The 13,187-nt window shown below is 36.6% G+C and overlaps 1 protein-coding gene across 1 annotated transcript; it reads left to right on the top strand.

Moving 5' to 3' along the window:
* Window positions 1-3,919: 3,919 nt before the first annotated feature.
* On the top strand, window positions 3,920-12,634 carry LOC140226385 (venom protein 302-like). Its single transcript, XM_072306864.1, has 3 exons — window positions 3,920-3,976; window positions 9,554-9,695; window positions 11,116-12,634. Exons 1-3 carry the CDS (start codon window positions 3,954-3,956, stop codon window positions 11,275-11,277), a joined length of 327 nt encoding a protein of 108 aa, XP_072162965.1. The 5' UTR covers window positions 3,920-3,953; the 3' UTR covers window positions 11,278-12,634.
* The last annotated feature ends 553 nt before the right edge of the window (window positions 12,635-13,187 follow it).

The raw sequence follows: 13,187 nt of genomic DNA, 5'->3' as shown, positions 1-13,187 counted from the left end.
ACAATGTTCAGAACATGCCGATGTATCGGAAGCGAACAGAAATGTGGCAGTTGTCACTCATAACAAGTTTTATGAAACGGGACCCAGGTCCTCATGTAGGCACTGATGCATAGTTTGAAATGTGATGGGACATGCTCCAGATAGTGAAAGCGAACAATTATTAAATACCAACAGAGACGGATGACTGGTTTGATTAAACTGAGTTTAACAATATACGGACTACACAATATTATAACAATCATTCATAATTTAAAACTCAAATTAAGAGAAAGTTAGCGAGGCGTATAGAGGAATGCTAGGTATATAGCCTGTGTAAAAACAAAAGCCTAATAGGCCAAGCTAGTCCAGTACACACATTACACATAGCATGCATAGTGAGCACTAGGATACACATAAAATTTCTGATTTCTGATTATATGCAAAGACACCTAGTGATATAACTTATGTTACATTTAATTTTAATTTCATTTTAACATAAACGTATTTTTAGTGCGGTCTACACTCTTTAGAAGGGGGATAGGGATTTTACCATTAAAAGAGTGCCTTTCATATATTTACGTTTAAACAAAGTCTCTGGATACAACCTATAGTGGTATTATATCAAGTGCAAGAACCATAAATTTTTATTTATTCATTTTTTTAACTTAAAGGACTATTCATTAATTTTCTTCCCCCGTTCTTCTCTGATGCAGGTTATCTATCTTTTCTGGCATCTCCCTATTACGTCATATACTTGGACCTAACTGGAATCAGATCATGATCATGGTGATGTAAGGATTAAAGGAAGTAAAAGCCTTATTGGCTCAGTATGTCTAATAAGAAGAAAAGGCAGAATTAAAGATAAATGATTCAATTGATTAATTGATCAATAATTCAATTCAATAAGATGCCACATATTGAATTAAAGGCATTATGTACCATTGCAGATGAAACAAAAACCCAGCTTACGTGCTTTAAGATACTTCTAAAATTTAAGTTAGGGATAGAAACAACTAATGTAAAAATTTGAATCGGTATAATCAATGTTATTTATTGTTAGATATACAAAATGTGAACAATAGTTATGAGAAAGGTATTTCCAGTCTAAACCGTCTACAGTTATGGTTTATTGACGAAAAATAGTGATATATCCATATCTAAAGCTTTATTGCAAAATATATGGTAGCAATTCTTAAATGGTAGGATTTTTGTGATATATAGTTACTGACCTACATGCATCAAATGTGATATCTCGAACTAAATCACTGCTCCCGAAGCTAAATAGTACCTTTAAAAGAAACTGAAACAAAACATATAGGTTACCACAGAATGTAATCAAATTATATTGGAGGGAATGAGAATGATTCAATGAAGAATACTTTATAAGCATACATGAAAAAAAAAAATCAAACTGCACGCAATGGATTCAAAAATTGAAAGTGATTCCTTATACGTCAGTATTAAGGCAGTTTCGATAGATCGATTTCGATTAGTTTCCTTCAAAATGCTACTGTGCAATAACATATCCGTGACATACCAGCACTAGCAGCTTCACAAGTTAAGCAAAAAAAAAAACAAAAACAAAAACCAAACAAACAAACAAACAAGCAAACAAACACACATACACGCGCGCGCACACAATTTCTCGCTGCTTTAGATTAATTTCTGCGAAACTAGAAAAACATGATTATTCTATGATTAATATTTTCGGACAACTATAATCAGTTTCAACGCCTTGTTGACAGATCGTTCTTCAATTGACGTGCGAAAACGATCGAAGTGGATTTGGCGATGATCCGTTGAAGGATTTTCCCGTAATTCCTATCTCTATAAAACAGCGTATGCAAGCCGATGATGCTATCAGTAATAGTGGATCCTTATTAGTTGAACATTCGATTGCTTGCTACTCCTTGTTGGCTGTGTGATAGTTTTTCGTCAAGTTGTGAATCATTAATTTCGTCGTCTTTCACTCGAAATTGGCTTCTTCATTCTTTGACTGCCGTTTGTAAGTTGGGATCTAATAGTCGTTCATGTTTTTGTTACTGTTCTAATCTTTTCGTCTGACATTCAACGAATAAACATGTGCATTTTCTTCTGCATTTAAGGCTCTGTTTCAAATCATTTATATTAATTTCATCACAAAGCAAGGGTACAGAGTACTAGAGTTTTAGTTTCCCTTATATTGAAGAATAATAGTGGATTTTCTCTTCGTATTTCTTGTCAGGTTTGAAAACATCTATTTTTTGTTATCATCATAATGCCAAAGTTCTTCTAATCGTTATATTTTCTAAAGTATTCATGACATTTTCCTCACTCGTGCAAAGTTGGGTGTTTTTTTGACAGCAATTAGGGTATTATGATCCACATACAATTACCTCATTATGCGTGACAAAATCACTATTGCATTGTATATTGATAGTGAATAATCAAAGTATATTTTGGTCATTACATCTTTATGAGTTGCTTCCAACATTTAAAGTGTGTATTACCTTCAAGCTGAATAGAATGTGATGATATGATTAATATTACACAATGTGTGCTGTGCTTGTTCTTCAATTTATTTTGATACACGATGTGACATTGTCACACACTTACCTTCAAATAACGTAAACAGTACATTACCACATGCGCGTGGTATTTGTGTCTGCCATTAGCCAGAATTTAATTCGTCATACACATACGACCTTCAGACTTAATCAAATGTCATTACGGTTTCATGTTGTTGTTGTTTGCTTCTTATTTTATCACCGCATGTTGGGCCAAAGGATATTTTATTATGTAGGGGAATCCGGAGCAAAGTGGACCAAAAAAGTTCGTCCAGCCGAAACATTAATACATAGCAAAGTACAACAAAACATTATATTTTGGTTTGTAATCTTACTTAAAGATTACCACTAATAAGTGACAGTAGAATTTTTTCCTCAAATTGTCACTTTTGACAAATTATGTAAACTTTAAAAAGTACGACAATTTCATTTTGCCCCGGACGTTCGGGGCAAAGTGAAATACGAAACGGGGCAAAGAGAAAACATGCTTCTCTTAGAAGTTGTCTTCTATGTAAAAACCATGTACCCCCTGCTAAATTGCTGCACTATGATAATCATTGAATTGTGTTTCATAGTTTTGACTGTCCCTTTTCTTTGAAAGACCTAAAATGGTTTAGAATTATAAAGAAGCAAGACCAGCTGTATATGCATGGCGGGCGGAACTGTACCATATACAAAGGAATACATAAGGTGTCATAACTTTGGGCCCCCCACTTTTTTTTTTAACCCGGAAGTACGTAAGTGGCACTCAAAAGAAATAGATAGAGATCTGGAAATGTGAGCGCGGTAAGGTTATGTTTTCTCACTTTATTTATTTATTTATTTATTTATTTATTTATTTATTTATTTATTTATTTATTTATTTATTTATTGTTTGTTTGTTTGTTAGCTCATGAAACCTGGAAGTGCCCCCTTCCCCACTTTTGAAAACGCTCCGCCGGCCGTGATAATTATGTGTATGTGTGTGTGTGTGTGTGGGTGTGTGTGTGCGTGTGTGTGTGTGTGTGTGTGTGTGTGTTACGTCTTGTGATTTTCCACTTAAGAAATTGTGGACTTCATGGTGGAATGTGTGTAGTATTAATACGAATATAATTACAGCTGAAATGAGATGATATCAAAGAAAAGAGTTTTGATACCATGCAGCCTGTAGTGATATACCTGTGTCTCTAACTCGGTTTATCTTCTTTCCCTTTATCTCTCTATCTTATGTCTATCATTCTATGTGTATTTTTCTTTTCTCTTAGGAACAAACTGTCAAGAACAATGTCGAAGTCCAGTTTCGTCTTCCTTTTCCTGCTCGTGGCGTTGGTGGCGGTATATCGGTGAGAGTATTATGAAATGGAAAGGACTAATGATAAATTAATCTAGCTCTCATTGTACGCAAGGAGTGACACTGGAATTACAGTGATACGCACTATCAGAAAGACAATGAATCATAGCTGCAACGTTACGTGAGTGCTTGTATGAAGTGATAATGCGTTGCAATGTGCTGGTCTGCGATTGGTAGAGAATTAACATTACGTGGGATACAATGTATTAGCAAACGTGGAGGGAATAGAGAAGGGTAGTGGTTATAAAAAGAAAAAAAAAACGCAATGGAGAAACGGGACATTCACTTGCAGATAACATTAAATTATCAGCTATCTAATTTTGTGTTTAGCTGTGCTTACAATGTAGAGCATTCTATGTAAATCATACATAATAATTGACGTAATTGAATAATATTAAAAGGAGACCAAAACAGAAAGAGAATGTGCACTCTAAGAAAAAAAGGTTCTCAAATGGTTCTCGTCGGCTCCAAAATGGTTCTCATCAGATGGTTCTCACAAAATGGTTCCGATGAGCACCTATAAATGGTTCCCAATCGAAATGGTTCCGTTCGTCACCATTTGCTAGTATGCGACCCAGTCCCCGAGTGTTATTTGTGGTACTCTTGCAGGTCAAACAATATCTTTAGGTCCACTTTCATTTTTCCCCTTGCTGTATATTCAAATGCCAGATGTAAGAATCACCAAAACTGTGGTATTGGTACAAAAATATTGTATGTGTTTCTACTGCTGTGATAATAAAAAGTTCATATTGTTTTTTATCGTAGACTAATGACTTCTCTTGGCTGCGTGCCAACTGACAGCTGCCACGATCCAATTTTAGCGCTCGATCAGATATGCGTACGCGTAAACGTACACATACTAGTACTGCACTGTAGGACTATGTAACCGCCGCGGCACGCGCCGCGGCTATATTTAGCCCTGTGCTGCCTGGCTGCGCCTATGCAAGCCACCACAGCGGCAGGAGAGTGCCAATGCAATACCATGCATGCAGCTAGCTATGTACGTGTGGCGGGCCCGGGTAGACACTTACACATTTAGGTCTATGCATCACCAGTATCACACCCATAACGAACGGCACCTGGTAACGTTAACATTATAGACATTAATTTTGCCTGAAGTGGACTGGAAACGTGTCACTGTCAATTCCATTCTCGCCATGGCAGTCATCACAATTTAGGAGAATAGGTAAGATTTTTAGTTTTAATGTGGTTTTATCTCATTTTTAGATGATCGACAGTCGTTGGTACAAAATCAAGTTAGATTCATCACTCAGTTTTCGTTTTCAGTCAGTGATTAACCTTTAACGGTTAGCTAGATCCTAACGTTAATGTTTTAGATCTAATTTGATCGAAGCTGCTATCTTGTGTAATGTTTACCAGGTACAGTAGATCCAGATCTAACAATAACATGTTAGGCCTAACACTTTACAATTAGAAATTTGGCATAGCAATGGCCCATGGGCTAGCCCGAACAGACGCCGTGCGGGGCCGGAGCAGGGCTGTCGCGTTTTTACAGCGACTGGGCCGGGCTAAGTTACTTGGCTAGGCCTGCATATGTAACGTGTATGCCTATTAAAAATAGAGTCTGCTAACTCCGAAACACAGCCCGAACGCCGAAGGCAAAGATAACTGTACAAGGAGCGCCCCGGGGTAAGGTCTACTACCGGTAACCGTTCTACATGCAATAACTTTTGTTCTATAAGTTATAACTGTCATTGTTAACGTTAGAGCCAATACTAGCAATAGAGGTCTGTCTACAGCCCAGTAGGCCTAACTTTTAGGTCAAAATCTCTTCAATATGTTTTCAGGCTTGTTCTAAGTAAGGAGTCACGTCATGTAATGCCGTGTTCTGTTTATCGAATTATAGCATGACTTTGTTTTATTAACGCGGTGTAGGTCTATTGTTTCTTTCAATTCATATGTCAGGGAAGTGGACACACCAACATGCACAGAAACCACGGAACAAGAAACTCCGGCCGGGACGATGAAGCAGAACGTACGTGTTTGGGAAAAAGGTAGACTCTACATTGATCAGAGAGACAGCCTGTGACAGACCGTTGACAACATCGGCCAGAACCGTAGGCTTAACACTTGCCATGAATGAGCTGGGCGGCCACAAGAATTCATCGATCAGAATAAGAGCCCGGGATAGCCCATTTACAGCATCAGCCAGAAACCGGACCTGGGCTAGTCGAGAATGAGCTGTGTGGCTAAAGACGATACATCGATCAGAATGACAGCCCGTGATAGCCCGTTGACAGCATCAAACAGAACCCTTGGCTAGTCAAGAATGATCTGGGTGACCAAAAGAATACATCGATCAGAATGACAATTTTAGCCCGATAGCCCGTTGACAGCATCGACCAGAAACCTACGCTAGCCAAGAGTGAGCTGAGTCAAAGAAAAAACGCTCATGCTGCCAGAGAAAACCTTTGAGAAATATGTAGATAGGGTATAGGTAAGTCCGTTTGCATTGACTTATAGTGTATTTTATAGCTGCTCTTTCAGAATCTGCCGTCAACCAAATATTCATGTCAGGCGACTTTTTGTTGGTTTGTGTGATGGAGGGTCACATATGTTTTCTTATGATCCCAATACAGTATTTGAAGAGTTTGTTCGCAAAAACCGATAAGTCCATTTTTGAAGATTTTGAAGTACGGTCTCTGTCATAAAGTACAAAATAATACCTTTTAAATGATATTTTGGTCACTACATATAAAGGTACATTTTTAAAGTTATGGTCAAAAGAAGCAAAGATTTTTTTTTTATTATTCTCTTTATTTTTCTTGACCTTTAATCGCAAATATCTCCATTTGGCAACTATGGACTTATCGGTTTTTGCAAACAAACTCTTCATTTGCAACTTACAATGTACCAGTGATAATGTTTCACTATAATGTGCATTTAACAGCTTTGAATCAACTGTATTGGGGGGGGGGGGGGTAGACATAATGAGATCAGACCAGATGCCAATCTGAGAAGTGGAGTCATTCATAGTTCTAAACTTTAAAAGCACAAACGGAAAATGCTCGTTATACTTCTCCAGTCATTGTGTGGTCGATTTCTGCACACTTTTAAAGTTTGCACATAGACTAGTAAAACGTATTGCATTTATACCCACGCAGGAATTACGTATTGTGTATAGAGAATTGAAGATTATGTAATTTATTTCAAAGCACTGATGCACCTCTTGTCACCAGTTTATATTGCTTTTGCAGACATACAAAATGTACATGTACGTGGTGGTGGTGTTTAAAAGACTGTTGGCAAATTTGGTGAACAAAATGACAAATGCTAACAACATTGTCATAGGCAGGTTATAGGACAGCAAATTCAAACCTCAGCTTTAGGCCTGCATCATATATAGTTTACTCTAATGAATTTGTTGCTCTGCTTTAAAAAAAAAAAAGTAATTTTTTATTGATTCCAAATGTTACATATTTTAGATCATGGTTGAGGAATTTTGTTCATTCATGCTTGTGAAACTGTGTGGGTGTGGTATCCTAACTCTTTTCCCCTTGGGATTCTTATTATCCTTCACATTATAAACAATGTGTTCTTTTCTTCTTTTTGGGTGTGTGTGTGTGTGTGTGTGTTTTCGTAGGACATGCTGTAAATTGTCAGAAGTCATGATTAACCTGAATTGATACTCTTCTTGTATTTACAGTTGTATAGATGAGTCTGTGGTGCTTTCAAATTGCAGAACAGCAACAAAAAAGGTCACTCGTATACAAACAAAGATAAGTTAATTCAAGTACTCGACGTTATGAATGTGAAGTGAAGAAGTGTAAAGCTTATCCTATCCCAAGTATCATACCAGCAATATAATGTATGTTTTCTGTGACAATACCAAAGGTCCTGTTTAATGGAATTTGGAATTGTTTTCCTGCCCTTTGTAGTTACTTTTAGGACAAGCATGCTTTAAAAGAAAAAAAAAACAACAACACCGAACAAACTGGCAAACATGTGGAAAAAGTTCCTCATACTTCTTAAGTAATGTACTTGACTTCTGCCTATCTTAAGACTGACACAATTACTGTATCTCATCCATGCAGGAATTATTTCACAGAGAATTAGAAATTTTGTTATGTACTTCAAAAGCCTGATGCACCTCTTGCTATTTCATATCATCTGTACAGAGATGTGTGATGGTGTTTCAAGAACTGCTCGGTACACAAATGACAAATATTGTTGAAAAAGAATTAGTAAACAAATGAAAATATTTTGTTAAGAATATTTGACAGATTATAACATGACAAATACAAACCTCACCTTTAGATTGTAAAAGTTAAGGTGAATAAATACATTTCTGCGAATTTATGAAAGAGCAAATTTCTATGGTTTTCAATTATTGAGTAATGTTTCATGAAAAAATATTGGTGAATGTCATGTACATGTATTCATGCTTGTGAAACTGCGTGTGCATGGGTGTGTTATCCTTGCTCTTTTTTTCCAGTGTCAATGATAATGTATGACATGCTAATGTATTGCTAATGTACATGTTTTGAACGTATGTTTGACTGATGAGATGAAATTCAGATGAATTCATTTCATTTCAAATGAGTTTGTGATGCACATTTTCAATGCAGATAGGTAATGTACCTTTAAGAATGGTGCCAGTGAAGCACCTTACCAGCACTGCATGTGAAACACACCAAAAATACACAAACATCAATTCACATACTACATTCTAAGAAAAAAGAAAAAGGTTCTTTTGAGCACCATTAAATGGTTCTCAGCACTGTCACAATAGCGACACCTTTTTTGGAGCCTGTGAGAACCTTTTTTAAATGGTGCCTGTCAGCACCTTTTAACATTGGTTCCCATTAGAACCTTTTCCAATGAAATGGTTCCCGTGAGCACCTTTTGAAAAAAGAGTCAAAAAGGTGCCCATCTTTAGTCAAAAAGGTGCCCATGAGCACCTTTTAAATGGTACTCACGAGCACCATTTCATCGGGAAAAAGGTTCTAATGGGCACCTTTTGCAAAAGGTGCCGACAAGCACCATTTCAAAAAGGTTCTCACGAGCACCTAAAAGGGTGTCGCTATTGTGACAGTGCTGAGAACCATTTAATGGTGCTCAAAAGAACCTTTTTTTCTAAGAGTGTGGATTGAGCGAAAGTAGCAACATTGGTAGAACACATCAGTGAAAGATTGAGGAAAATCAGACAATCTATGCAAAAGTTATGAATTTTTAACGTTTGGTGTTGGAACCACTGGACGAGGAGACTACTTGAGTTTATGACATCATGTGTGGACAACAATATAAATAAAAATATAAAGAAAATTACAACATGTTTTCACTTTTCTTGTGTAATGAGAAAGCACTTTACTAACCGTTTTCATTATTATCAGTGTCAAGTTGATGAAATTTGTAATTTTCATGAAAAATTAGTTTTTGTGGATTTCTCTTTATATGTTTTTTTATCGTTGTTCACACAATGATGTCTGGACTCTATTAGTCTCTTCATCCAGTGATTACACCAAAAGTTTAAAAACTAATATAAGTTTTGCATCATTAAAGTTTGTCTGATTATCCTGAAGATAATAATTATGTTCTACTAATGTTGCTGCTTTCACTTAAATTCTATTTCCGCCCTTGGTCTCTGACATCACTCTTTGTACGTCTCTGTCACTGTCTTATATTACCGAGGCCATAATCAACAATCATATAAAATTTGTTACAATCATGTTCGCAGGTGCCAGGGTCTATCGTGCCCATGCCACAGCTTAGACATCAACGACCCCCTGCGCTGCGAAAAGGGCAACATGAAGGCCACGGACTGTCCGGGAGGGGAAATCGTGAAGGATGTCTGTGGATGCTGCGACGTCTGCCCACAGGTGAAGTGCGCCTCCACTCTTGGGGATGAAGAGGGGATTTCCCCATTCATTGCCATTGGCTTAAAAAAAAAAAAAAAAAAATCACTTCGAGAGTACTAATATTTTGCACAGTAGATTTTGTGACCATTACAAACGCTCAATAAAACACTTACATGATTTTGCTAACATGATACAACATTTTTATTTGTAATGTAGCAACATGAAATCAAAGGCAAATACGATTCAAGATTCACGATAGCCGCTATGTCATTTTTAGTTTGGATTATTTTTTTTTCTTCAATATTATAATACTATCACCATTCTCACGATAGCTTTTAAAAAGTCCATTCATTGTAAATGCAAGTTGATTTCTGTTGACTTGTAATACCCTGATTATCACTATAGTTAATGCGTGTCAAGGCATTTTCCATTTTTAACGTTTTTGCCCTTTAAATTCTATTTTTATTAGGATACGCGCAAAAAAAAAAAAAATAACATTGCTGATGCACTCTCAAACCAAGATTTTGTAACTGGTATCATCTATCACTCGCTGCTAATGTACTAAATGACAAAAGACGACAGAATGTATCTTCCCATAGCTTGAACATAGGTTACATAATATGATTCTTCTGTTTTTACCAAATAATGAAAAAAAAAAGTATAAATGAACACATATCAACATGCATTATTTTGCACTGCATTGGGCCTTTAACTAAAGCGTTTGAACCATAATAATAATGTGGCCATGCATCACAAAATCAACAAAAAGTCGTCAAACATGGATTTTAGTTGAGAGCACACTCAGGAGGTGCAGACGTTAAGCTTTAAAAAGTATGTAACTCAATAAAGGGCCTCTCCTAACCTCTCTACACACTCTGGAAATGTGTGTTCTGAGAAAAAAGGCACTGAAGTACATAACGTCTATTCAAGCATCCCTCGTACCAAGCTGTGCTCTGTACAATGAATAGAGCAAAAAAAAAAAAAAAAAAAAAAAAAAAAAAAAAATGTAAAACTTCATAGAAACAACAATGAGAAGATTTTCGAAATTACGCAGAAATTAATTATACTTTATAAACACATTCTATTTATGATTTGTACCAACTTTCACAGCAGAAACATCATCTTTTCAGTTACTGGAGATGAAAGTAAAGTATGTAAATGTTTTTTAAAGAAATTAAAAGGGAACTCTAAGACACACCTAATTACACTATTCTATTTATATAAAAAAAAAAAACATATTGTAGAAAAACTGCTAAAAACACAATTTCCTGTTCGTTTTATGATCCCAAACTGTAAAACAATGTAGGAGAAGAACTGCACTTACAGTAAATATGAAAAACTGAAGATGAACTATTGATATGCATATAAATGTAAATTAAACAGCGCATAAAGGACTATATCTAAGTTGTTGTCGTTGTTGATGATGTCTTTATTTGGTCAGGATGAAGGCGAGAAGTGTGGTGGACCGTGGCGAGCAGCTGGGACCTGTTATTCCAACTTACGCTGCGTGGACCCAGGTAGCGGGCTCTTCGTGGCGTTTAACCCTCGCGACCCGGTCAACGCTCGCATTGGCGTTTGTATGGATCCCGGGATGTTGGTCTAAAGACTCTCAAGATGATGTCACAATGGAAGAAGTCCACTTCCAAAGTTTCTTAAATCTCTTTGAATTTTGGCGCGAATTCACAGAGTCCGTTGCGTGTGTATAGATTTGGACAGTAGAGTCAAAGAACAAAACATCAATTTAATGTAGTATGCAGTAGACGTGTATATGTGTCAGAAAATCGAGGTGACGTTTTGCTGATAGTACAGCAGACGAAGAGATATTTCTTTTTATTATTTCAATTATTCACCGTTATCATCTCTTGTAGATGTTTATCAAACAAGACTCCAGATAAGAGATAAGATAAATTCTCATGTTTTTGTCTCTTAACATCAAGACTGAAGCTCAACTGTTCTTCATGCATAATCCATCTGTGAAAATTATTATGTTTACTAAGATTCACATAAATTATTTTCTCCTTGTTGTTGACTCTTGCATTTTGGCCCGAGTAGAAGTTGACCTAAGACAAAGAGTTGAGTGAATGGTATGAGATGACACTGTGAATACTGACGCACATTGGCAATTCTCTTTTGCGTATAATTAAAATATTTTGTGTGCGTGGTAAGACTTTAAAGATAGTGACAACAGCCACACTCTAAACTAATGTGGAAGACCTCGCTTGGTATACTTGATTCCGAATCCCGTACACATCTTTTTTCTATTCTTTTTTCTTTTTGAAAAGCGTTAACTTGTGATAAGATGAATATAAAGTAAATCGTATGTTCATAATCGTGTGTGTTTCCTTTTTTATTATTTCTTATTTAAAAAAAAATGGATAATTCCACAATATCGACAGAATGATCTCTCCATGTCATTGGTGACGTTTAACGTTATCCCGTGGATATTTTAGCCGCCATTTTCTTTATCATCACCATTAATAATTCATTTGTGCTGGTTCAGGTGCGGATCCAGAAATTCTGTAAAGAGGGAGCGCCTTTACAAAATTAAAGGGGGAGGGGCGCATCCTCCATTTTTTTCTGTTAATTTCTATTGCTTTAAAAGAAAAAGAAAATAGGGGGGGGGGGTTGCCCAGTGCAACCCTACATGAATCCGCCACTGCTGGTTCTGATGTACAGCGAAACACATCATTCTTTCAGACTTACTCTGCAGGAAGTAATATTCTAATGTTGAACGTGAATCCACCAATACTGAAAAAGCGATAGAATCTCTTATGAAGGAAAAGGTTGAGCAGTTAGTTACATAAATTTACAAGACAAAGTGTAGAGCACGTTGTAAACATCACACTGAGTGCCAAGTGGCATGATGACAGAGATAACAATGGACTTGAAGATGATTCCCGGAGTTTTGAGAAATTTTATGTAAGATGACAAAGTAATAATAAATAACATTGATGATGTAATTTCTTTTCTCGTGATGGCATTTCGAAATTGATTTGTATTGTTTGAATACGCTCTCTGCTGTATCTGGTTATTCCCGTTTCTCCTACATGCTGATACCCGGCTAAGAAGCAGAGAAGATGCATATAGACACATAGAAAGAGAGAGAGAGATAAACATAGAGAAAGAGATAGAGAAAGATAGAAAGATAGACGGAGAGAGAGAGATTGGGGGAGATGTGAGAGACATAGAAGAGAAAGAAAGAAAACGACAGTGACAAATAGGGAGGGTAAGGATGCGTACAAGGATTATTTAAAACGAAGAGAGAGAGGGAGAGAGAGAGGGAGAGAGAGAGAGGGTGACACATGATCCTGACGAGATTAAAATGGAGACAATCCAATGTCGAGTGAAGTCCGTAGAATCAGTGCGGGATAAAGTTGCTCATAAAGCGTATAGGGCTGCAATAATTGCAGACTGCCCTTGATTGGGTTTTGATGCCGTTGATAATACCGATCGTTTATGTTTGGTGACGAATGATAATGGCGCGAAATGATGGGACAGTGTACTGGATTTAAA

The sequence above is a fragment of the Diadema setosum genome, chromosome 3 (genome assembly GCF_964275005.1).
Source record: "Diadema setosum chromosome 3, eeDiaSeto1, whole genome shotgun sequence".
NCBI lineage: Eukaryota > Metazoa > Echinodermata > Echinoidea > Diadematoida > Diadematidae > Diadema > Diadema setosum.
Note: the sequence above shows the minus strand (reverse complement) of the source record. Positions and strands in the feature narration are given on the sequence as shown.

Excerpts from the sequence above, each read along its gene's own strand:
- LOC140226385 (XM_072306864.1), top strand. The coding sequence starts at position 3,954 with ATGAATCATAGCTGCAACGTTAC. Across the intron at positions 3,977-9,553 it reads AATCATAGCTGCAACGTTAC|GTGCCAGGGTCTATCGTGCC; the intron begins GTGAGTGCTTGT and ends TCATGTTCGCAG. Across the intron at positions 9,696-11,115 it reads GCTGCGACGTCTGCCCACAG|GATGAAGGCGAGAAGTGTGG; the intron begins GTGAAGTGCGCC and ends TTATTTGGTCAG.